This window comes from Trachypithecus francoisi, unplaced genomic scaffold, assembly GCF_009764315.1.
Source record: "Trachypithecus francoisi isolate TF-2019V2 unplaced genomic scaffold, Tfra_2.0 Lachesis_group18, whole genome shotgun sequence".
Classification (NCBI taxonomy): domain Eukaryota; kingdom Metazoa; phylum Chordata; class Mammalia; order Primates; family Cercopithecidae; genus Trachypithecus; species Trachypithecus francoisi.
Window position 1 is genome coordinate 6,532,869 of NW_022681463.1, and position 27,744 is coordinate 6,560,612.

Genomic DNA, 27,744 nt, shown 5'->3' on the forward strand with positions numbered 1-27,744 from the left:
GTTCATCTGTTTTGTAAGTTGTCTACTTTTTCTCATTAGAATCCTCTGTATATTAATAATAGTTATTTTAAATCTCCTGTCTGATAATTTTAATATCTGTGTCATATCTGTGACTGGTTCTGATGCTGTTTTAAATATCTTCAAACTGTGTTTTCCTTGCATTTTGACATGTCTTTTAATTTTTCATTGAAAGTCAGATATTAGTTATTACTAACTGAGGTCATTAGGTCTAGGAAGTGAGAGTCTGTTTTGATCTAGCTAGTAGCTGGGCTGTATTTAATGTCTGCTGTAACTCTAGGAGCCAGAGGCTTCCAATATTTCTTTGTTTTTGTCTCTCTACTTTGTGCTTCCAGGTACTTCTCTGCAAAACATCTGTTTTATGGATAAAAGGATTTTATCGGCCGGGCGCGGTGGCTCAACCTGTAATCCCAGCACCTTGGGAGGCCGAGACGGGCGGATCACGTGGTCAGGAGATCGAGACCATCCTGGCTAATACGGTGAAACCCCGTCTCTACTAAAAAAATACAAAAAACTAGCCGGGCGAGGTGGCGGGCGCCTGTAGTCCCAGCTACTCGGGAGGCTGAGGCAGGAGAATGGTGTAAACCCGGGAGGTGGAGCTTGCAGTGAGCTGAGATCCGGCCACTGCACTCCAGCCTGGGCGACAGAGCAAGACTCCGTCTCAAAAAAAAAAAAAAAAAAAAAAAAAGGATTTTTATCCATTAAAAGGACCTCTCTCAGATCTTCCTTGTGGGAACCTGGTGAGTTCCTTGTGAGAAACTCTATCGTTTTACCTGGAGGTAAAACCCATGAAAATGTGGCGCCCCCTAAGACTGTGGCCCCCAGGGTTTCCTCACTCCATACTAGTCTGCACTCAGCCTCCGGCAAGTCAAGACATGGCCATTTAAATATGCCTACCAGTATAGGGCTCCTGTGCTTCCACTCCAGACCATCTGCATCCCCTCAGATTTTAGAGCTGACAGACTTTTTCTTACAAACTTAGTACTCTGATAGGTCCAACAAACGTCACCGATTTTCAATCAGTTCAGATTTGTTCTTGTTGTTAAGACAGGAGTGACAATTAGAAGCTGATTTGAAATTAGAAAACTTGCAGATTTAATTTTTCCAGTGACACTTTATTGCTTATCTTCTAAAATCTAATATTAGTGTTCTAATCAATGTTAATATTAAGTAAGCATTTTTATGATAGATAGAATAATTTTCCACCATAGATTCTAGTGATGGTAAGGTTTAAGTAGCAGCAGATTTATAAAATCAAAAACTAAAAACCAAAAGGCTCTTTCTCTTCAAAGGCCACTAACAGCATAGGAGGCTGAATAGCCTCTTCCAAATTTTTACTATTCATGCCAAAATATATGAATGTGGGTAAAACATGGGATGTTTGCCCAGTTTCCTTCTATGGTCAACTTGCCTTCAGATCAAGTGAGATACATGAAGTAGGATAATCAATGAAATGAAAATGCATTCACTGATTTCACCACAAAAGTATCAAAAGTGTCCATGGCCAAGGTCATTTGAAATGTTCCAGTGGGCTTAAGTCAGATTGTCTGGATTGAGAACTGTCTGGGAGCTGCAAACTGGGGTCAGCAGAACCATACTCTTCTTCAGAGAAGCTTCAGTGTAAACGTGAGAGGAACAATAAAGCACAACTAAAGAAACAAGTTTGATTTTTTTTTCCTTTTTTTAACTTAATGAAAGATACTGGGACATAAATATGAACTTAAAGGAAAAGGCTAATAGAATGACTGAAAACAAGGGAGGAACAAGGAGAAATCCTTGGAGAGGTGACTATGAGTAGAATTTAGTAAGTATGTGAAAAGACTTAGCTTAAAAGGAGAATGAACACCTCTTTAAGGATGGAAAAAAGGCAACAAATAAATAGGAAAAAAAATCAATCGTTTGTTAGTAGGAAGTTGAAGGCATTCAAGCCTGAAGACTTCAATTTTCTCAGCGCAGTCAAAGGCAAGATCAATTGATGAGAAAGGGATTAAATATTGTATGTGTGGTCATTTACATGAAAAGCTGATATTCAGGTCCTTGGCCAGGATTTTCTACCACAGTTCACATAGGAAAGTTAGACTTACCTTGAACCATTTAAATGTATACTTATTTTCCACGAAGGGGTATCACCTGACAAGAGCAAGGGCAGCTTGTGCATTGATATGTAAGAAATTGAAGTGATGAAAAGGGCAATTTATAACCAAACTGTAAACAATTTTATGTAGTAGTATTCAACCTAGGAATTGTCTAAACAACTAATTAGTCAAACTTTGGAATGATTGGATTTTGATCTATCAGTGTAAGCCACCTCATATAAAGTAAGCCATATGTCTGTGAAATGTTTACTGTTTCAGCTATGACAGAATGCTTTGGTTCCAGCAGTTGCCTGCAGCACCCATTGAAATGATCTAGTTTCACCTTGTCCATTACTTACAGAACAGGGCACACACCACCCTACAGGCAAAGACGTTACTAATCAGATGTTCAAACACAAAAGGCCGAGGAGTAAGAAAATGTTCCCTGCAATTTCCAGTAATCAATCCATTGTTACTGAAGTAAAAGAGTGATAACGTCACTGCCGAGCCTCACTCAGCAAATGACTATATATTGGCTAATATTTCCTCCTACAACTTCTGATTTCAAGTAGTGAAAAAATCTTTAAAGAGCTCCTCCTCGTATGTAATAGTAAGAATTCAGCAATCTGATATTCCCTATCACCCTTTTCACAATCGAAACTACTTAAAATAATATTTTGTCCTTTAGTTCTTTAGTGTCAATTTCTTGAAAGTATGCATGATGGATATTCTTTATAGTAAAATTTAGTGAATGATTCCAGGACACACAAAGTATCAAATGGCTTCCACCCCAAATTTTTCAATAAGAACAAGGTAAAAGCCTGAGAAGATGAGTCAGTAACATTGGTGACCATTTTCCTAAATACAAGCATCATAAGGTGGTTGACGCAATTTAAAGAAATTAATACTGCTTTAAAGTAATTAATACCAACATAAAAGTATTTTGTTTCTTATGGTTTGAAATGCACCTATTAAAATGTGCATATTTGTCACAGCTTTAGAACTGCTAACTGTACAGAATAGCTTAGCAACTGTGGCCACTTTATAAAATTAAATGTGAAAATTTAGATCTGGCATGCTGAAGACAAAATGGAAACCTTTTATCTAAAATCGTATCAGAAAAGAAGTGAGAATTGAGCAATGCTATTCAGAGACCATTCCCTATAAAAACCACATGATCCAAAATAGCAAAGAAAAGTCCATTGTTCCTCTCTCAGCAAGCAAGTGACTGAGCAGATCTGAGATTTTACAAGCCTTTAACTCAGGGCATAGCTGCATTGTTTCAACATCTTAGAAATTAATACATATAAATATGCACATGTTGAAATAAACATGAAGTCAAGATTTTTAAGAGAATAAATCACTTTCAGCTTTGTGAATTTAATCTTGAGTAACAAAAAGGCTTCTCAATCTGAGAATAAGTAAAATACCTTGCAATTTTTTTTTTAAACTAGAAAAACACATTTGAGTTATAGAACATTGGTGCTTGGATGTGGTGCAAGTTAGAGAATAATTTAAAAATTACATTATATAAACTGTAAAATAAAAATTATATGTTTGAGATGCTCAAATAATAAAAATGCAAATGAAAAAATTCTTAGTGGGCAAATTGTATATAATTATAATACATAATCATATAACTAAGTACATATAAAAATCATCATGCATTAAAATATTGTTTTGGGGGCGCCAGAACATTTGTATTTGGGATTTCACACCACCACCCACCTCTCTGATATTAGATTTTATACAAAAATAAGGATTAGGGCTGGGCGTGGTGGCAGACATCTGTAATCCCAGCACTTTGGGAGGCTGAGTTGGCTGGGTCACGTGAGGTCAGGAATTCAAGACCAGCCTGGCCAACATGGTGAAAAATCATCTCTACTAAAAATACAAAAAATTAGCTGGGCGTGGTGGCATGCGCCTGTAGTCCCAGCTCTTCAGGCAGCTGAGACACAAAAATTGCTTGTACCCAGGGGACGGAGGTTGCAGTAAGCCAAGATCATGCCACTGCATTCCACCTTAGCAACAAAGTAAGATTTTGTCTCAAAAACAAACAGATAAGGAAACAGTAAGGATTATAAGTGTATTGCTTATGGCACAGAAGCACTCTTCATACGCAATGAGATAATATAGCTAGGAATCTGCAAAACCCTATTCAACAGTGTGATGTAAATTATGAGGCCCTCTTTTGCTCAAATTGTGAAAATGTAGAAACCCATCACTTTTTAGCTCACTCCCATTCCTAAAGTATATTGGGCTTCAATGACTTCTATTTCATACTTAAAACTCAGAAAAGTGTCGATAGTTTTGTTTAATAATAAGTACAGTTGATTCTCATTCTTCATGCATTCCATATTTGCAGATATACTTACTTGGTAATATTTATTTGTAACCTCAAAATAATTTCTCATGGCACTTTTGTGATAATTCATAAACCTGAACAGAATGATGAAAAATTTTAGTCAGCCAAGGTTCACATTCACAGCTGAGATCAAATAATACCTCTTTTTTGAAGTTAAAAAACTGCCTGTTGTTTCAGCTCTCATAGAATGAACAAGTATCCTTTCTGTGGTCTTTGTAGTGCCATTTTTTCCCACATTTTTGAGCTTTTAAAGGTGGCCCCCAAGTGTACTGCTGAGGTGCTATCCAGTGTTCCTGAGAAGGCTTTGATCTGCTTTCATGAAGAAACTACACGTTAGTCTTCATTTGGAGTGAGTTACAGCACTCACTTAATTAGTTCAATGTTAAAGAAGCAATATTATATATTAAATAAGGTGCCTGCAAACAGACACAAAAAATTTGGTGATATGCTGCTCTGTTTATGAAAATATTGTGACCAGGGATTTGAAGGAACCAAACTTCTTATTTCCTCTAGGAGCGAAGCTCAGTAGTTGCTAACTCTGTGTTCATAATGACTCTATAACTACCTTAAATAAGGAGAATCTACTCTGTGATTTGTGTTTGTTTGTTTGTTTGTTTGTTTTGTGAGATGGAGTCTCGCTCTGTAGCCCAGGCTAGAGTACAGTGGTGCTGTCTTGGCTCACTGCAAGCTCTGCCTCCCAGGTTCATGCCATTCTCCTGCCTCAGCCTCCCGAGTAGCTGGGACTACAAGTGCCTGCCACCACGCCCAGCTAATTTTTTGTATTTTTAGTAGAGATGGAATTTCACCATGTTGCCAGGATGGTAGATGGTCTCGATCTCCTGACCTCGTGATCTGCCCACCTCGGCCTCCCAAAGTGCTGGGATTACAAGCGTGAGTCACCATGCCTGGCCTTCTACTCTGTAATATTTCTTAATATTCTTCCCCAATTTTAAATAATCAAGTTAAAAAGCTGCATTTTAAAAATAAATGTATGATGATATTACAGTGAAAATCATATTATTAGCCCACTTAGGGACTCTTAGCTCTGAATGAATTACAAGCAATATAGCACCAGAACAGAGTGGTCAAGGGTCCAAGTTCTGACACTGGCCTTTATGGGATCAAATCTTGCCTCTATGACTAATACTATCTTGCCTTCAGCATGTAGATTTGCCTCGTTTCTGAATCAGTAGCCTCAGCTACATAAAGCAGAAAACGCTGACACCTTCGTAATAGAATTCTGTGATAATCAAGGAAGTTACTAATTGTAAAGCATGTGAAAAATGCCTGCTGCATAGGGACGGCTACATAAAAGTTAATTATTAGTATCTGCTAGAGTTTTCATTCACAGTAGCTAAGCCTCCTCCAAAACAACACACATTTGTGGCTCAATTCAAGTAGCACTGTTCTAGTGCTGTTAAGTAGACGATGCCCCCTCTCCACACACACTCCCATGTCTCTCCTTAGCAACTCACAATAAATCATCTCACACATCAATACAATTATTTTTATAGATGACTTCCCGGATAACTTGAACAATGTGGCTTGAATATATCTTTCATTCATTTTTAAACCCAATCTTCTGCCATTCACTCTATTCTAACCTTCTCTATCTCAGCAAACAAAAATTACAATGTCAACTTTCCAGGTTTCAGGCCAAAAAAGTGGAAGTCATCTGTGACTCCTATTCTTTCTCTCCACACTAAATCCACTCACACAAAATCGGGACAACTCTGCCTTCAAAATCCTGTATATCCAGATGTCAACCACTTCTTGCCACCTCCACCACTTGTAGTCTGGACAACAGATACCTAAATGTTCCCTGTTCTTCTCAGTGGTAGAATTTCAACAGAGCAGCAAATGTCATCCTCTTAAACTTAAGCCATCACATCACTTCTTTCCTCACGTCCTTCTCCCCAAGGCTCCCCTAATCACCTAGGGTAAAAATAGACTCTCAAGTCCTTGCAAAGGCTTGACCTCACCCTGCCCTTCTGAGTTCATCTATCCCCCGACCCCCTGTCACTTCATTGCAGCTGTGCTGGTCTCCTTGCTGTCCCTCCAACACACAGACCCTGCCACATAGCTTTCTATGTACCATCTCCTGTGGCTGGCACACTTGCACCCACGTATCAACGTAGCTCCCGGCTCATACGTCACCTTTTTCATGAAGCCATCCTTAATACTCTGTTCCTTTCTTCCTGACCTTTCCAAAACCTCTCACTAGTTGATACACTATAAATTTTAGTCATTTATGTGTTTCATCTGCTTTTCCTTAATAGAATGTAAGCTCTGAAAGGCAGGGTTTTTTCTGCTTGTGCTCACTGCTGACTCCCTTGAGTACACACAGACGGCTACCACAGATTTAATACATGAATCAATGCTGCGCAGTCTCTCTGGCCCATCATCTAGCTCTGGAAAATGGAAAGAAGATGGAGCATGCAGCCTTTAACACTGGACAATAGCATTTCATCTGGCAAGTAAAATACATTTCTCTTTTGAAGTTATTGGTAGGAATATATTTTTACAGTAATTAGAATTTTTGTGACAACATATTTTATCAACATTTATTTAGAGTAAATTGCTTCTGTGGATGGATACTTAGGCTGGCTGTAACATGGCATGAATACAGCTACTCAGATTTGCTTACTCCATTAATCAAATTTCCCAGGGGTTCATTTGATTAATTGCATTGTTTGTTTTCACCATTACTGTAGAGTATAAAATATCTTCTCATTCACCGTGCAGCATCTAAAACATAACAGTCATTCAATAAATATTTAGTAAATGAAGGAATGAATAAACAAGTTGTAATTTCCCTTGGGGCAGGCCTTATGTTCATACATAATTGGTGATCACTCATATTTATTAGTTAAGTGAATGAGGATGATGATCGGTTAGTAGAAGTCATTGAGTGACTGTTCGTGCAATATTTCATTGTGAGTATCATGTGAGATACCAAGATCTAGACTCAGTAGAGATTACAGAAAGAAGGCAGATTTTCTTGCTCTTTCCCATTAGAAATAAGAAACTGCTACCTTCAGAATGGAGGAAGGGAATCCTGGCTGGCAGTGAAACTGAGATCTCACAAACCTGTCTCAACTCAAGAAACTGAAGCCGGTGTCCAGACATTTGCATTGAGGAAATGGAAGAAGGATTTTAAAATTTTAAGCACAACCACATGAATATTCATTTGTAAGAATAAGTATGGCCATTTTGCATTCAGAAAAAAGAGGTTTTTTGGCATGGCTTAATGTAATTAATAATAATTAGAGAAAAGAAATAAGGATGGGCTTTGGAAAAAATTACTGATTCTTAAAACTAGTATTTAGAAAAAAACAAATGAGAACATAGAAAAACTGCAAAAGCCATGAATCACACTTTTCTGTCTCATTCTCTTATAATTAAAGCAGCTAGTTGAACTATCAGAGAATGTATCAAACAAGTACTATGAACTTAGTTCCTCCTTAAATAACCCAACTGAGTACTCTATGAGTTGTCAGCGTTCTAAAGGTTTCTAAACTTGATCATGGTACAGTATTACTTGAAAGGTGACTTGGTTCCTTTCTGTACTGTATTTTATAGCTTTTCACAATTCTGGGGAAACCCTGCGGCCTTTGTGGTGAACTGACAGTTTAGTGCCTCTTAGGCTCCGTATCTACAAAACCCAAATCTTGTTTTATAAATGAGTCAGGCAGCTTTTCATGCCTTTTTATGTAGAGTACTAGCCCTCTAAAAGTTTGTATTTCAAGCTAAATAATCTTTATTTCCTTTGTCTTTCCTTATTAATATACCTCCATCTTCCAGAATTTGAAAGACATACATTTTTAGTGACGTACGTTTCTACTGAAAAAAAGGAAGGATACATATTCTTGAAGGACAAATCAGAGAAAATGAGACAAAATTAAACCTCATACAAGATTAAGACAGTCCCTACTCACAGCCTTCAATCCCAAAATATTTTCGTTCATAATTTTAAAAAGGGGGGAAGAGGGGCAGTATGGTATATTTAAAATGTTTTCCACCAAAAGCTATGCTCCCTAGTACTGTAGATGTGAACTTATTGGGGAATAAGGTCTTTGGAGATGTAATCAAGTTAAATGAGGCCATCTGCCTGAGGATGGGCCCTAAATCTTATGACTGGTATCTTCTGAAAGGAAAACTTGAGAGATTTGGATACAGTGACACAGAAGAAAGTCATGTGCTGATGGAGGCAGAGACTGGAGTGATGCTGCTATAATCTAAGCAACATCAGGGACTGCAGGAGTCACCAAAACTAGGAAACACCAAGAAAACTTTCATCACTAGGGCCTACAGCAGGAGCATGGCCCTGTCCACCCCTTGACTTCAGGCTTCTAACCTCTACAACTGTGCTTGTGTTCAGCCATCAACTATGTCTTAATGGTATGGCAGGCACAGGAAACTAATATTGGTAGCATGGCTCAGTGACAAAAAATGGACTTCTGACAATGAACTTGAGTTCTTAACTATCCTGTGCTTTTGGCTTAGGGCAAGTTGTTTAATATATTTGAGCATCAGTTTGCTTTTGTGTAAAATCTTGAGCTTACATAAAAAAATGTGAATTCCAGATGCATAATAGTAAGCCATTAAGAAGTTAATTTTTTAAATAAATAAAAGCAAATCATTCTTACTCATCTATTCCAGTGTATTTTCTAAAAATTGTAAATATTTTCTTGAAATACTTTCTAGAGATTACTATTCCAAAATAAAGCATGTGTGAGGATCAATGTCTGGATGTAAGATTAACTGAAAATAACAACCAAAACAACAAACTCCAATGCTTTTTATATTTAAAGTTCTCGTTTTCATGTAAACAAACATTGTAGACACTTCTTTGCTAGATGTAACCAAGAAAAAAAAAGATTCAATATAAACCATAACTCCTTATAATGTTATGCCTCTTTGGCTAAAAATTTAAAAATGAGAATGAATTGAAAAACAAAATAATCAAACCATTTTAGTTGAAATTGACTTGTATCAAGGCATATAATCCCCAAGAAAAGGCAAGAGAAGTTGCATTTGGCACAGTGTCTGCACAATTTGTTTTATAAACTATATGACCCACAACCTTAGTCTATAATTATCTTGTGTTCTAGAGGGATACATGATAACATATGCAGATTTTTTTTCTCAACCAAAATAGTACATATTGTAAAATATCATTAGTTAAATATATAGCCTTTTACATGCCATCAGATCTTCAAATGGTAAACTGAATCGCTTTACTTACTAATACAAGAAGCAGGACAATATCAGGGTTATCGCATGCACAGGCAATGTGCATGGGCGTCCAGAAATCTTCATCCTGGTGGTTGACGTTGAGTCCTCTGTCAATCAGAATTTCTGCAATGAAGGCATTATCATACCGAGCACACTAAAAGAAAGAATACAAGGAAATATCAAATTATTACAAACTGCGATATGGCTTATTCCAAATGTCCACAGATTAAAAAAAAACTCAATGCCAATTTTGGGAGTTGAGAGGTGAAGCTAATCTGGGAAAAGATGTATTTCCCCAGCTAACCAACAAGGAAAAGAACATATGCAAGACTTCTGGGGAACTGGGTCAAGGAACAGCAGACAGAAAGAAGAAAATCAGGGCAGATAGTAGGAAGGTCAAAAAAAGTACTTACTTACTGGTTTTTATTTCATTTGTAAATAGGTTTTTTTTTTTTATAGAACTTGAACCATTTACAATAATTATCTTTCTAAAAATACAGTTGATCACAGTACCCTTCTACTCTAAAACATGCATAGTTTGTCACTGCCAAAAGAATAAAGTGTAACTATTTAATTGCATCCAAGATAGACATGGCCCTTTAGAATCCCTCTAACTTATTAATTCCTCAACATTCCCATTTGTAACCTTCACCCTAGTCACATTTCATAGCATGTCATAGTGTAAAAGTTAACAGTTGAAATTAAAGAGTCTCCTAAAATGAATTTTAATGATTTTATAATATTGCATTTTATATATGTTCAATAATTTACTAAATCAAACCATCAAGCAACTTAATTTACTATCTATAGTTCAAACCCAGGTAAACATTGTATGTATAAGTCAGGGCTGGCATCACGGGTGTACAATCTATGCACCTGTGCTTAAATGAGTCCTGTACTTCGATGCTCTGCCTTTACCATCTTGAATTTCTAATTTTTGAAAAGTCCCACATATTTATTTGCATTGACCTCTTCAAATTATCCAGTTCTTTTATGAGTATTTTTATTTTTCTTCTTTTTTTTTTTTTTTTTTTGAGACAAGAGTCTTGCTTTGTCACCAGGCTGGAGTGCAGTGGCGTGATCTTAGCTCACTGCAACCTCCACCTGCCAGGTTCAAGTAATTCTCCTGCCTCAGCCTCCTGAGTAGCTGGGACTACAGGAGCATGCTACCACGCCCAGTTAATTTTTGTATTTTTAGTAGAGATGGGGTTTCACCATGTTGGCCAGGATGGTCTCAATCTCTTGACCTTGTGATCCCTCTGCCTTGGCCTCCCAAAGTGCTGGGATTACAGGTGAGAGCCACCACACCTGGCCTTGTGAGTATTTTTCATACTTATATCTACAAGTTACATTAATGCCAAATGCGTATCAGTACAATTAGTTTTTAAAAACTTATTATTAAATAGGTCAGCAAAATTTCTGGGTTATGAGATACACGCTTTTTCTGTGATGTATATGCATAGAACAGATTTCCGTCCCCAAAGGAATGCCAATCAATATCCCACTGGAAGCACTGTCACACAAATTTACCCACCAATTCACTGGATAGTACCATTAAAAACAAATCATTGTAGAGTTTTTGCTTCCCTGTCACAGGGACCAGATGTACCTTCCTGCTTGAATCAACCAAAAAAGGAAAACAAAATATATGACCTCTGAATGATGGGCAGCAAATAAGATAAGCCCTACTACCGTTCCAGCCTCCTACTTGAGAGAGTTCCCAAGCTACAGCACAGGGAAAAACACCCAGCCTGACCAAGGCTAGCTCTTGTAATGTCTTGAGAGACCAGGGTGGTTACATTTCACAGAGCAGAGTAGCAGAGAGGACAAAGCTGCACAGAGAAAAACTTTAAAGTTCTAAAGAATGCCTCCCTCAAGTGCTCAGCTGAATAATGATCAGCACAGGCACTCTAGGAAACTGCCCAAGGTCAGGCAAAGAACTGCCTGAAAAGAAAGAGAACTCAGGGCTCATAAATTATAAGAAATGGTGTCTATTCCTGCCAACCATACTGAAAACTGCATAACTGACAGGGCACTGGGTAGAGTACTAGATGTGTTTTGCTTCAGTGGAGGGAAATATGAGTCCTAAACTAAATGCTGCTCTGTTCCCAACTAAAACATTTCAAATTCAGGACCTGAAGAGATGGAATTGTTTCCAAATAATTTAGTAGCCCCCAAAGAGTTCAAGATTATTTACAAAAATACTGAATACCCAACAAGGCAAAATTTACTGTGTCTAGAATCCAACCAAAAAATTGCCAAGTATACAAAAACAGCAGGAAAATAGGATCCACAATGAACAGAAAAATTGATCATGGAAACAAACCAAGAAGTGATACACCTGTTGGAATGAGTAAATTGGGTGTTAAAATCATATTTATAACTATATTCCCTATGTTCGAAAAGTGAGGGGATCTATTGAAGATGTTAAATACATACATGAAAGATATTAAAAAGACTCAAATTTAACTTTCAGAGATGAGACCTTTAATGGCTGAGATGGGATCAACAGCAGACTAGATATTTCAGAAGAAAAGATTAGTGAACTTCAAAGCAGTACCATAAACAAAATATGACAAGGAAAGAAAAATGATTTTTTTTTTTTTTTTTTTTTGAGACTGAGTCTCGCTCTGTCGCCCAGGCTGGAGTGCAGTGGCCGGATCTCAGCTCACTGCAAGCTCCGCCTCCCGGGTTTACGCCATTCTCTCGCCTCAGCCTCCCGAGTAGCTGGGACTACAGGCGCCCGCCATCTCGCCCGGCTAATTTTTTGTATATTTTAGTAGAGACGGGGTTTCACCGTGTTAGCCAGGATGGTCTCGATCTCCTGACCTCGTGATCCGCCCGTCTCGGCCTCCCAAAGTGCTGGGATTACAGGCTTGAGCCACCGCGCCCGGCCGAAAAATGATTTTTTTAAAATGGCAGAGCATCAGTGATCTGTGGGATATCTTTTTAAAAGATTATATCAGAACAAAGAGCACTGAGAATTGTGACTGTGTGAGTTATGTATATTTTTTCATTTAGTCTATTTAAAATATAATTGTTTAACAATCATGACAGAGTATGAGGTTTATAATATACACAGATTAAAATATATTACAGCAATAAAACAAAGGCTGGAAGGGGAGAAATGAAAACATAATATTGTAAGGAATGTTTTTAGGCTACATGTGAATGGATAGGATGCCACTTGAAACGAGAGAGGGTTAACTCAAAGATGTATCCTAGAAAAACTAAAGCAATACCAAAATAATATGCACAGTGCATAATACCACAAAAGAGATAAAACTGATTCATGAAAAATACTCAAACCTAAAGAAGGCAGAAAAAGAGGAGAGAGAAACAAATGGGACACATACCAAAAAAAAAGGAAGGTGGTAGATTTCAACCTAAACATGTAAGTAACCATATAAATAAATGTACATATTCTAAATGATACAAAAGGCAGGGAGTATTAGACTGGATAACAAAGCAAGAGCTAATAATTGTCTCCAAGAAACCCTCCACACTTTGCACTGAAACCAAGATGACAACAAGCGTGTTCACTTTTACCACTTCCCTTCAACATTCCACTGGCAGTTCCAGCCATGGCAAAAAGGAAGGAATAAGCAACTACATTCGTCTATATTGAAAAGAAATAATTAAAACTGCCATTATTCACATATGACATGATCGTCTATGTAGAAAATATAATGGAATATGCAAAGTTATTAGAACCAATAATTAAGTTAGCAAAGTTGAAAGACAGAAGATCACTATACAACAAAACAAAGATATTCCTATATGCTAGTGGTAAGCCTTTGAAAAATAATTTTTAAATTAAAATAGCATTAAGGATATTGAAATACTTAGGGATAAATCTGAGAAAACATCAGTAAGACCTGCACACCAAAATCAACAAAACATTAGTGAGATAAATTTTTTTAAAACCTAAATAAATCGAAATTTATAGTGTGTTCTTAGGTCAGCAGATGCAATATTGTTAGGAAACCAGTCCTTCCCAGATTGATCTGGAGATTTAATCCAAATGTGTCATAATTCCAGATGGGTATTTTTGTAGATATTGAAAAGCTGAATCTAAAATTCATAAACTAATGCAAAGGACCTAAAATTGCCCCAAAAAACTTTAGGGTGGTGGAACCCAAAATTCAAGAACTAAAGTTACCTAATTTCAAGCCTCATTATGAAGTTATAGCAATCAAAGCAGTGTGGTGTTGGCATAAAATCAAATTAATCAATGAACACAACAGAGAATTTAGAAATAGATCAATTCATGTATAGACAACTAATTTTCAAGAAAGTGGCAAGGGCAATTCAGTGAAGAAAGAATGTTCTTTCAGTCAACTCTACTGAAACAATTGAGTACACACATGTATAAAAATCCTTTTGACCTACATTTTGCCCTATATTCAAATATTACTCATAATGTAAAATTGCAAAAAATGTAAAACCAAAAGTTACAAAAGTTCTAAAAAGAACATAACAGAAAATCTTAGTGATGACTAAAAATGCAGCCTATCAGGGAATTATTAGCAAATTGAATTTAATTAAAATAAAAATCCTCTGTTCCTCAGGAGATACTTCTCAGTGTATAAAAAGACAAGCCATAATCTAAGAAAAAATATCCACAAAACACCCATCTGTTAAAAGACATTTATCATGAATATACAAAGAACTCTCAAAATTCAGTATGTAAAAAGAAACAAAAAAACAGCTTCAAAGATTAGGCAAAATATTTAATCTTTCACTTCACCAAACAAATGGGTGTTCAAATTATGGTTCACAATCATGGTACACTAACTGAATACTCATACCATCCCCTAGTATCCGGTTGTGTCAAGAGTATACAACCACCACAGCAAACAAACGCGGTGTGAGGCCCCTGAAGAGTGCGGAGGAATGTACTAGCAGACATCATCATTAGGATTCAAGTAAGCAATGGGTGCAATGACAAACGTGAATTCTTATAATTTTGGTTTTGAACAAAGGTCTTTCTGTATCTGATGTTCTTGGTGATGTGTAGCAATAAAAATGTCACTAGACTCAGTGTCCTGACCATATGAACTGAGGCCCCATTCCCTGGAGCTTCAGGTTTGGGTGCAAGGACACAGAAGGTGAGTGGCACAGTATGAAAGTTCAATAAATTGATGTTAGAATGTGAGGCCCCAATCCAGTTCATTTTAGGAAATTCATATGCAAGTAATTCCTTTTCTACGCTCTTTAGCTCTGTGATAGCTCAGCGTATAATCAATAAAGATGTGACCTCCTCCTTCTGCACCTGTCAAGATATCCTTGACCTGCACCTCAGGAATCTACATTTATATTCAGATACCTGCAGCTTGGATTTTCACTGTGTTTCATCAAACACAGTTAATTAGATCCAGCGTTGAAAGTGGTATCAGCCCCTCTCAAGTGATATAATTTTGGGAATCACATTTCAGAGGATTATGAATAATAATTTGACAGCAATAAATACCTTCTAGTCACTCTTGTCTGAAAAGAGTATGATGGTGGAACATTCCTGTTACAACGTTCTTATAATATTGTTATGTAGTAAATCTATTTCCCTAGAAAGAATTTTCTTCAAGTCAGGAAATCTTCCTCCCAACTCAGGTTGTTCTTCCTTACATCAGTCACTTTCTGGTGACACTTTATGGCACCAAGAAAGTGACTGAACCCACATTCTATTACACCCAGGACAACTCCGACACCACCAGGTCCTCCACCTGCAGTCTGGAGCCAGGTCCTCAAGCTCCTGCTGTCACCTTCACTTACCACTCAAAATGCCAAGAAGAGCTAGCTAAGGTGGGACCCAGTGCAAAATGGAAATCCGCGGCTTCTATTTTTAAAATTATTGACAATTTCAAAATAGTGATAACAGAGGGTGAAACCAAGCATAACAAGCATGGTACCTTTCTAAAAAGAAGGCCCTGTGTGACTATATGGGTAACCTACCTGTGAGGCCTGCCCTGAATTACCAAGCCCTTTAATCAACCAAGCTCCTAGATTCCTGCATGGCCACAGATTACTCCCCTCCATGGAATGATGGGAACCCAGCTCAATTTCCACTTCTGAAAATGTCCACAGAACCTAAAAGGAAGTCAGTCTCCCTGAAAACACCATCTCTCCTGCAGCCTTGTCCAGTGTAGGGAAACTTATTCTTCCACAGAGCACTAAAAAAGTTTGGATATCTTCTGAGCTTATCGTTGATTCTTCTGTAATCACTGGTGCTTACGTTGATGTGCTTCTTTCTAAGATTTACCCCATCCTTATGTACTACCTCTTCTCCCAACCTGGTCACTCTTCTCTGTCATGAAAAACTTGGGGACCATCATGACAGTCTTCTTTCCACTTAGAACACCATCAACAGAGGAAGCATTAACGATACCACTTATTCCACATAAGAACCCCAAAATGTCATCCCTCCTGGACTCCACCAATCTTTATCCACCCTTCTGGTTTGTCATTTAGCAAGACTGGCTTCACTCTGAAAGATTACATTCTGGCATCCCAATCTACGACTAAAATATCTCACTCTGCCTCCTAAGACAAACTGAGAGAGCAAGGTGATGGCAGAGCAAGTCCTTCCTCAAAGGCTGTCCACGCATTTGACTGTGCGGTTAGAACATGTCAACAAATCCTTTCAACACTGGATCAGCAGTTCACAACTTCTCTTGTACTACACTCTTTCACTCATTTGTAACTTTCTAAACAAAGGTAGTATGTCTTAATATACAAACTCAACACAATTCACATTGCCGATTCATCTGAAAGTACTGAAAATCATAGGAACCAAATGACAAGCAAAGGGAACTTTGCACTTAAAATGTGTGTGTGTGTGTTTTCTGTCTTGGTGTAAGGGGTGGTTTCTGGATTCTGGCCCTTCTGATTGGCTAATGAACATATCATGAATGACCCTGAAATCTATCACTCAGTAAACCAGAAAATTATTACAAATATTTACAAATCACACATCAAGTCTGAAGGTTCAAATCAAATTCTGTGGTTCATACATAAGAGTTATCTTTCACCAATTTTTAAAATGAGGGTTGGATCTATTTTAATATGAGTTTTCACAAGTCTACATGTTTTACAATGAGAGCTTCCCCTTCCCTTCTCTGCAGTGGTTACGGAGCAGTCATGGTAGAGGAGACTAGAGAAAGAATTATTAGGAAAGCATCCAGTTTGATCCAGGGTTGTCTTTGTGAATGTCATGTGCCAGGTACAGTTCTACAAGTAAATTAAAAAAAAAAAAAAAAAACTCTGAACTTTTAGCAGCTATGGGGGAAGAAGCAGCGATGTGAGGTGCACAATTTGAATGAGATATGGTCCATGTGTTTGTCCTATGTTTATGAGTTCTCAGTAGTTCAAAGAACATTTCTATAAAGTCAGAAACAGTGACAGAGAAGAAAAGTGGGGGACAAAAGAGATAAATTTATATCAGTAGCAAAATTAATTTTTTTTTGCAATTTCTCAAAATCTAACATCATTCTGGAACTTCCATACACTCGTTTTTACTCAACGGCAATACCGCAGACCGGCCCTTGGAGCCTGTGCTTGCATCTGTGCAAACTCACGTCCACTTCTCTGCCACTGTATCACAGTGAAGGATCATATTCACTGTAGTGTCATCTTGAACATACTTATTTTTGCTTTTCATGATCTTCTCTCTGGCAAATATTATATTCCAGGTTATCTTGCCATAGATAAACTACTCGGAATGCGGTGAGTTGAATTATATTTATTATTTCTATTTGCACTGCAGAGAGCCACAGCTTCCAGCCAATGGAACCAGACTCTAAACACTGAACCACATCCAGAAATTTTAAAATCCTAAAAACCTGTTTTCCTTTTAAGTGAGTATAAACCCATCTCCTTCATCAGCAGCACTGGTTTGCTGCATTTTAAATTCTCTAGATTTTATTAGGCAACACGATATTCCAGCTGCACTTGGCAAGGTATATATAAAGGTGAATTATGTAGTAACTACTCTTAAGAAATAGTGCTGTTTGATCGTGTGAGGTTTATGATAAAGGGTATGCATAGCATTCTATGCAGTCACAGCAGAAGGTACCTGACAGCCTGATAGGAATTGGATAATTGGATACGGGAACACAGGAGCTAGTCTTGAAGGATCAGGAGGCATTTAACAAGTGGATGCAGCCTGGGGTGAGACATTCATATATCTGTTAGTTAAACCCATATTTTCATTGAGGAACTACTATGCACCCAGCACTATGCTAAGCCAGAGGGCTGATATTATAAACAAGAACTCACCTCTGGAAGAACAACCTACAATTGGGGGATGATGCAGGCAGAAAGCTGAGAGGGGACAGTGGTGAGCTGCTGGCCTGTCTCAGTAGAGCTCCCCAAAGTAAGAAACAGCCTGAGCGATATTGAGGAGGAATGGAAACAGCCATTTGTGGAATTATTAGCAGTCTGGTACATCTAGAGAGTAATATAAATTATTAAGATTGCTTAAGGAAGGACTTTCTAAGTAGGTGAGTTTCAGGCTGATAAGTAAGGAAATCCTTTCTCGCTACAAACCTCTCGTTTCTCTAGGAAAGATGTTGTTACCAGTAGCTTTGAAGGTGGATTTCTGCAAGTTTCCTTAGGGGAGTTACAATTCTATAAGAAGTCTGTGGAAAATGTGTTGTGATCTGCCTTCACCCTGTCAGGAAAGAGTTCTGATTCTTAATAATTTGGGATCCTTATTACAAAGATATAAAAACGAAACAAAACACAAAATCTAGCTACTAACTTCACTGGGGCCTTTCTTAGATCGTTTGATGTGGAGCAAATCAGGCCTGTGTGGTGTATTCCTAAAAGATGGAAAACTCATCCACTGGGTTTCTGGTAGCATTTACAGCATCATCACAACGTGCTCTTCTGTTGCCCTTTTGCCCTCTAAGTCAAGCATGCAGGGAGTCATGATAAAAATATGCCCGCCGGCAGGTCAAGGTTATTATTCTCATCCAAGATGCAGCTGGAGATTTCACTAACGCTCTAAAATGCTGAACTAGGGACTTTCCAATTATGAATGTGATGGTTCTCAAGGACCCGAAAGACACTGAATTTGACAAAGCCACATCCAGCCAGAATTTTGAATCTTGAATTGCACCCCTGGGGTTATGTGAAGAGTCTCTTGTTCACAGTCCGTGGCCCTTCCATGGCCTGTTTGCCAGGGCCAGGCAGCACCCTGCAGCACTCACCCTCAGACGTCAGAATCACCCAACTCACCTGGCTGTGCCCGCTCTCTTCCCTGCCCCTCACCTGCCTCCTGCTTCCTGCTGCTGCATCCTCCATGGGGCTCCCATTCCACATCCCCCAAGGAACATGCAGGAACAGTCCCTGTGAGGTCCTTGGAGGATGTGGAGTGGGGGCCCCGTGTGGAAAACCACCCTGTGCAGACAGGACATTGTCTTCTGCTGTGAACGATGTTCTTGCTAGAGTCTGCCCTTGTAGTTCTTGCCCTTTCTCTTCTAGGAAAGCAGAACAGGGGCTTGGAGTTCAATGACCAGTGTCCAGGTGGGTGGGCAGGGTCGCTGGTGGGCAACTTCCACACACCAACTATTTTTTTTTTTTTTTTTTGAGGTGGAGTCTCGCTCTGTCGCCCAGGCTGGAGTGCAGTGGCGCAATCTCGGCTCACTGCAAGCTCCGCCTCCCGGGTTCACGCCATTCTCCTGCCTCAGCCTCCCAAGTAGCTGGGACTACAGGCGCCCGCCACCTCGCCCGGCTAGTTTTTTGTATTTTTAGTAGAGACGGGGTTTCACCATGTTAGCCAGGATGGTCTCGATCTCCTGACCTCGTGATCCGCCCGTCTCGGCCTCCCAAAGTGCTGGGATTACAGGCTCGAGCCACCGCGCCCGGCCACACACCAACTATTTTTGTTCTTTAACACTATGTATTTTTTAAACATAAAATATTTCTCTAGGCATTTTCTCTGGAATCCTGATATTCTGCCTCTGCAAAATACATTATTTTCTGCTAGAGTTTGAAAATTAGGCTGTTGAACCACCTCTATATAGGTTGCGAATTATCTCTGCTTCCTAGAGCATCCAAGCCTTTAGAGACACTGATGGTGAAGCACAAAAAGCAGCTCGGTTTTGGGCAGCACATTTTCTTGTTTAAGTAGCAAAATTACTAAATCATTCAAAATTTAAAATTTGAATAACAACAGTCTTAACTAGTTTTATGTTAGTTTTATTATATGAAACATGCATGTTTCTTATTTAAAATGTTCAAGTCATTTGTAAAAGGAAACAGAAAAAAATTCACAGACTTTGTCCCCTTTACCCAACCTGAGTCACTGTTGAAAATTGCTTATCTGGTCTTCAAGATCCTCCATTGGCTATTGAAAGGATTCTCTCTCTCTCTCTCTCATACATCCGATTGTGCTATACGCACTATTCTGTAACCTGCTTTGGACATGTACAATATGTTTTGGATATAGTTTCAGATACATTATGGCTCAATATTTTTTTTTTTTCTTTTGAGATGGAGTCTCGCTCTGTCGCCCAGGCTGGAGTGCAGTGGCACGATCTCAGCTCACTGCAAGCTTCACCTTCCGGGTTCACACAATTCTCCTGCTTCAGCCTCCCGAGTAGCTGGGATTACAGGCACCCGCCACCATGCCAGCTAATTTTTTGTATTTTTAGTAGAGACAGGGTTTCACCTTGTTAGCCAGGATGGTCTCGATCTCCTGACCTCGTGATCCACCCGCCTCGGCCTCCCAAAGCGTTAGGATTACAGGCATGAGTCACCGCACCTGGCCGGCTCAATATTTTTAACAGCTACATGAATTCCACTGTTTAAATTCCTATATCTAGAATTCACTTGATCAAAGAAAGAGTATTTCTTATCTCTAATATATTTCATCCAAACTTGGCTATAGTCTGAGGCTGAGGGTTTAGTTACCATCGGGAGCTCCTTCTCAATTGCTCATTGAATAAAGGTAATAACAAAACTCCAGATATTTTAGCCAAGCCTATGTAATACTGATTTTTACTTCATAAACATAATATTTTTGCAAAGAGTTAAATCTAAGGTCTCTTCTATACTGTCCTCATGAGACCAAATGCCTGGGATACAGACGTTGTTACTTTTTGCAATTAATCCCCTTCTGTCAGAGTACCTGATACCTGCCATATGTTTAACACAGATATGATTCAATAAATGATGAGGCAAAAAGATTAATTCAGATGTATTTGTTGACATTTTATGAAAAAGAAGATAAAACTTAAAGATATTATATGGCCAAAAATATTAAAATATGTTTCTCAAATATCCACTTTTAACAATTGAGTTAAACAACACAACTCAGTAATTTCTGCAGCTGATTCCTGATGCTCCACAAATGCATTCTGCCTTTCCCTCAAAGTCCCTGATCGTCTATAATTAGAACTCAGTGCTGATGAAGCATCAGGCTCCATAACGTGGGGCGCCCAAAAGGTGAGGCAAACAGCACAGATACTCACGCTTGACCTTTTAGATGGCTAAATTGCCTTTTTCAGTACTTAAGACATTTTGGAACCCTGTAATTTCATCTCTCCAGCAACCTGCAATTTTTCATTTGTTTTTATTTACTTGGTAACCCCAGGAAAAGGAGACTTCAGCACTAAGTGCCCCCTCCTTCAGCTGCCACGAGGTTTCCTTATCCATCCTCCAGATTCATCTTCCACTTTGTCTTAGTCTCACAACCTTTGCATAACAATATAAAAATACAATATTTTTGCACTGGGTTGGGAGTTAATAAAGTGCTTTCCATCTCCCTCATCAGTTTAATCTTCTCATTTCTTTTTCCTTCAAACGCTACCATTTCTGAATCTTTCTACTCTGTTACCCAGGCTTAGAGTATACTCTGTATACTGTTACCTAGGTCTTCACCCTAAGAAACCCTTATATCCTTAGAGCTCATTCATTCATTCATTGACTATGTATTGAGTATTCACTATGCATCACGCCTTATATCCCTAGAGCTCATTTATTCATTCATTGACTATGTAATTGAGTATTCACTATGCATCACGTGCTAAGAACAGGAAAGTATACAAGACAGCCACAGTTTTTGAGATTTCAGTCTAGCCGAGAGAAAAAGCCACATATTCCATTAATTAGAATCCATTGTGCCAAGATCTATGGAGAAGCAAGGAGGGTACCTTATGAGACCTTGGACAACTATTCACTATGCATCACATGCTAAGAAAAGTATCCAAGACAGTCACGGTTTCTGAGATTTCAGTCTAGCAGAGAGAAAAAGCCACATATTCCATTAATTATACTCCATTGTGGCAATATCTGTAGAGAAGCAAGGGGTGTATGTTATGAGAGCTTGGACAAAAGGGTTATTAAGCCAGACCAGGAGAGTGAGAAAAGCCTTTGTAACTGATGGCCAGAAGCAGCCGGGTGGCCCCATTGTTTGCCTCCTTCACCGTCCTCTGCGAATCCCTCTTCAGTCCGCTGCCATCAGCGGTTTCTTTTTCTGTCTCCCTCAGAGGCACACAGTTTATGCATTTTGCATCTTTTCACCCCAATATCTATCACAGTGTCAGATGTTAGTTAAGTAGTAACCTTAATTAATTAGCTTATCTCCTTAACAAATCTACTGAGCATCTCCGAGTATCAGGCACTCTCCTGGGCATTATAATATTCATGAAAATATGACAAGTCCTGTCTCTGATGGAGCTAACATTCTAGGAAATAGAAAAGAGTCACCTGAACCTATGATGGCTTTGGTGACAAGTGTGCTATAAAAGATGGGAAAGAACAAGATAAAGGGATGGAAATGGAGTTGCTTGTGAGGCATCAGTGGTGAGTTACTACACCCTATAGGGCAAGCCAGGGAGGGTTGCTCCTTTAGATCACGTTGAGCAGAGACCCACAGCAAGTCGGCAAGCGAGCTGTGTACATCTGGGAGGCTTGTGCCGTGTGGAAACCCAGCAAGGAGCACACGAAGCAGGAGCATGGGCTGGTGCTGAATGAGCAGCAAGATGACTGGTGTCAGCAGAGCAGAGCACAAAGGGAAAGTGACTGAAGAAGATGCAATGGCTGTGGGCTGGGACTTGAGACAGATCATGGTGTGGTCATAAGCAGGACTTTGGCTTTTACTTATGAGAGAAGGAAAGTTGTTGGAGCATTTCAGATACAGAAGTGACATGACCTGGCTGAGAATGGGAAACAGGACAGTGTAGGCAAAGATGGAACCTGGGAGAAGAGTGAGAAAGCTGTTTATCCAGAAAAGAAAGATGGCGGGTTAAAACTGGCTGGCAGCTGCCCAGCGGATGAGATGGTGGTGTTGTGGCTTCATTTCAAAGGTCAAGAAAGCAACTGATAATTTGTTGATTGGGAACATAGAGATGCATGTGTTCATTCAAAGTCAGATACTCTATATCTATATCTATCTATATCTATCTATCTACCTACCTACCTACCTACCTACCTATCTATATCTGTTAGGGACAAACATAAAGTAAAAGTCAACAGGTATTGGATTTGGTGGTCTTCACAATTAATTTAAAGACAGGAACTTAATTTTGAAAAATATCAAAATTAACATATCAATCTAATCTCTCTCTATACACACACGTGAAGAAGTGACGGTCTCTCCCTGTCCCCTGTACCCCTTGTGTTTCCCTTCCCTCTCCTTTTCCTTCTACTTTCCCTCCTCTTTCTCTCTCACACATAAATACACAGAAATAACACTTTCCTAGTAACAGCAACAATGACTTGCACTGATTTGTTCATGGAAGACGTCTGTCTTCTACTGGGACGTGCAAACATGCTGATAACTAGACTGAAAAACAGGCTGATGGGCCGGGCGCGGTGGCTCAAGCCTGTCATCCCAGCACTTTGGGAGGCCGAGACGGGCGGATCACGAGGTCAGGAGATCAAGACCATCCTAGCTAACACGGTGAAACCCCGTCTCTACTAAAAATACAAAAAACTAGCCGGGCGAGGTGGCGGGCGCCTGTAGTCCCAGCTACTTGGGAGGCTGAGGAAGGAGAATGGCATGAACCTGGGAGGCGGAGCTTGCAGTGAGCCGAGATCGCGCCACTGCACTCCAGCCTGGGTGACAGAGCGAGACTCCGTCTCAACAACAACAAAAACAAACAAACAAACAAACAAAAAAACAGGCTTATGATATTTGCCATGAAGAGAATGTTGATCTACGGAAGACTCTTAGCAGACTGTGCCTAGTCTAGGATTGCTTAAAATAAAACCTAGGATCTAGGGACTCATGAGGTAGGACTCCTTGAAAATATCATGGAAGTCATATAAGGATCTGAGTGTAAAACAAGAGACGTTTCATAACCAAAACATTCCAGAGAAGGAAAAGGTTACCTGGAAATCTCTCTTTGTATCTATTTCCAGTGCTAGAGAGAAAGTGCCGATATTGTTTGGCAAACTGTCTTCTATCACAATATTCTCTGTTCTTTTTCTGTTCTGCTGACTATGTAATAACTTGCATTCCAGATCTCCTGAGCCTTTGGTATACACCAGTTTCTCTTTCATGCAGTTTTTCCCCAACGTTGGCCATAAATTAGAATCACCTGGGAAGTCTTAACAACTCCCAGCAGTCAAGCTACATCCCAGAGAAAAGAAGAAAGAATCTTTGTGGGTGCAACTCAGGTTGGGAGTCAGGTGTCAGTATTCTAATAACACCCATGTGATTCCCAGGTGCAATCAAGGTTGAAAAGGTATGTGACGTTAAGACGCTTCTGGAAGTTACGAGTGTGACCCCCTCTACTACAGTTTGCTATAGTGTGAAGAAATACAACATTATTTTTTGTGTTGAAAGACAGTCATAAATTAGACTGATATCTTACATTAATTTATATTTTTCAAAATTAAGTTTCTATCTTTAAATTAGTGGTAAAGACCACCAAATCGAATACTTATTGACTTTTACTTTATTTTTGCCCCTAACAGAACCAGCAAAAATTTCTTGCACATGACCTAATATGATATTTTAAATGTAGTTATTTATAATATAATATTTTTTAATGTAGTTACTTATTTATTCACTTACCCCCTTCTTTGTTTCTAAAATACCACAAGGCATGCTATATTTGCATTTCTATGAGTTGGATCACGAGCAAAATATAGTAAAATTTCATTAGAGGAACAAGGACAACTTGTGGGAAAAAAAGAAAGGGTGATTGCCTAATACTGTATAACTGATACAATATTATTTAACTTATTTTGAAGGCTATTAGTTTTTAAAAGTGATTTCTTTAGGGCAGAAATTCTAACTTCATTGATGAAAGATTACTTACAAACTTCAATACAGTAATTAATAATAATTGCAGCCGATTATCCAAGCCTGTTAATTAGAAACACATCATCTTTCTGATCATCGTCCGTGAGATGTGCATTTCGTTCCTGGGTTGGAACCTGTAATGTATTCTCCCCCGGGTGGCCCCATGCACTGGCACTGATTGTGCCGGTTCTTACCAGATGGAGCAGGGACCCTCCCGAGGAGACGAGGGTGTGGGGGTCTGCCCCCTCCTTCAGGAGCCGAAGCACTGAAAACAACAGAGAGGAGAAGGGAGTTACAGAGAGTCCTTCCTCCACGTGTGGAACCAAATGTGTAGCCTTTCATTGATATCTAAAATGCAAACAGCTGTGAACACCAACAAAGACCGCTTCTGTGCCATCTGACCCTATTTGATGTGATGATTGGTGGTGTTTCTCGTCATCTTCAAACTTATTCCATAGTTGGGCGACATAATTTCCTATTACAACCATGCAAATTAATGAGAAAGTGAAACAGATTTTTTAAAGTTTACTGTTTCAAAGTGTCTGGTGTGTGCATCCATTGTAGAACGAAAAGCAAAATGAAAGAAATTACTTCATTAGGTTCACATGGGCATTAGATCACTGAATCTTTATTTTTATTTTTAATTCATTAAGGCCCATTGGCTTAAAGCAATAAAAGCTTACTTTTTCACATTAACCTTCCACTGGTGCCATGAACCCTTGGCAATGTTTCCACCATTCTCACAAAGCACTTCAGAACAAAGCCACATATATCCAAATTAGTTAAGTCAAATGGATCAAACTATATACCAATTACTAGAATAAATTCACAGTTGAAAGGTGACCTGTATTTCCATTTGAACAGCAAAGGTGAATTCATTAGTACACAGAATGCCACAGACTATTAGGAGATTGATTGACTGTGTTCCATTCTCTGCTACTTAAAATGAAGCTGTAAGACCAGCCCCACAGAAAGATTCCTCAATCCCCAAAGCACTATAATGGTTTCCACTTCTAACAGCAATATCATACTTTTAATAAAATACCATGAATGCATTTTCCACACACACAAAATTAAAGCAACAGTTATTCTTTTATTTCATTATTACACAGAACGGTACAAAATGGCTCAGGTTCAAACCATACCTCACTGAGGCATACTGTCTTCCCAATTAACTTTATCTGTAAAGTGAAATGTTGCCTGAAGGGGCCTTCTTTCCTATGGCACTCCAATTCTTTTATGTGTTCCAATGTCTAGTCTCTTGACTATCTTCCCCAAATCTAACTGCATATCACAGAAGGCAACATGAGTCTTGGCAGATATCGTGACTATGCAAAGCTTCCTCTCCAGGAAGGTTGAGCTCTTTGACGGTGGGTGCAGTGGGTGTGATGAGGGAGACAGGCCTCCACCTGTGAGCCAGGTCAGCCTGCCCTGCCCCGTGTGCCCCGGCCACCCTTTCCTCACATCAGCGCACTCTTGGAGCACATCCAGGAAGAAGTTCCTAAATAGAAGCATGCTCACATCTATTCATTGCCAAGGGACTTTCCTTTGATGATGTTCTTTCTGCAATCAAGGATTTAATTATTTTCATAACCTAGAATCTGCTCACATTGAGTAGTGTGTTACAAAAACATTCTCAAAGGTGGCAAACTTGTAGGATCAGCTGTAACCTGACAGCTCATGTCGTATTCATTTGCCAGCTGGGTTATCTTCTTTCTCTGCTGTTACAAGAAAAGTCGAGGAGGCCAAGGCCATTTTTCTCTTATTCTTCACTGTATTTCCAAGAACGGTCATGTTACGTGGTATGGAGATGCTCTTCCTCCCACTCTTCCTCTGCCTCGCTCTCTCTCTGCCTCTGTCTCTCTCTCTCTCTCTCTCTCTCTATATATATATATATGTGTGTGTGTCTGTGTGTGTATATATATGTGTATATATATGTATATATATAAAATAAATGAAGGCACCTCTTGCAACCTCATGTACTCATTACTCTTAATGTTTAAAATCCCTTTCATGATAATAGAAAGTTCATTTCATACATTTGCCAATGGTTTCCTCAGATGATAGACAGCACTTTTACTCTAGTATTTATCCTTTTAGCAAATGAAATTATCCATCACGAATTAATATTGATTTTTTTTATATTCTGCAAAGAAATAGCACAAGTGTGATCTCACTACAAAGACAGTGTGAAGTAGATTGTATCATGTTATAATATTAGCAAAATGCAATCAGATTTTTATGCAGAGTCCATTATGCAGACACACAGTGAAGTATACATAATAGAAATCAGTGATCCATATTCTTTGGGTTTGGGGTTACACAGGTTTCAGCCTGAGACCTGGAAAGCTACTGAACTTTATGTCTCAGTTTTTCGTCAGTAAAACAATGGACAGTCGTACTCACTTCATGGGGGTATTGTGAGAATTAAATGAGACAACATATGTAGCATGCTCCAGGCACTTAGTAAGGATCAATAAATGACTGGAATGACTATGTGTAATAAAACCCCATAATAATATATCATAGAATCCATACTTTAAGATCTATTCTGAACGTTTTCCAAACTTTCTAGTTACTAAATGTTGAATTTAAATGCAGAATATACGTGAGGCAAATTTAGCATATTATCCTGGAGGTTGAGTGTATAATTTATCAAACAAAAGTGGAACAAAGGGGGAAATACACACAGCAAAGGAGAATGCTGAGCATGGAGAAAGTGAATCTTTGTTACCTTTGCTTTAAATACAATGTACTGCATTGTAAGTTCATGTCAGTTGATTTTTAATATA

At 38.8% G+C, this 27,744-nt stretch overlaps 1 protein-coding gene across 1 annotated transcript in view; it reads right to left on the reverse strand.

Moving 5' to 3' along the window:
- MYO16 (myosin XVI) overlaps window positions 1-27,744 on the reverse strand; it is a 569,170-nt gene that overhangs the window by 490,237 nt on the left and 51,189 nt on the right. The window contains 2 exon segments of the mRNA XM_033177288.1: window positions 9,707-9,850; window positions 25,147-25,217. Coding sequence (XP_033033179.1) covers window positions 9,707-9,850; window positions 25,147-25,217 — 215 coding nt within the window.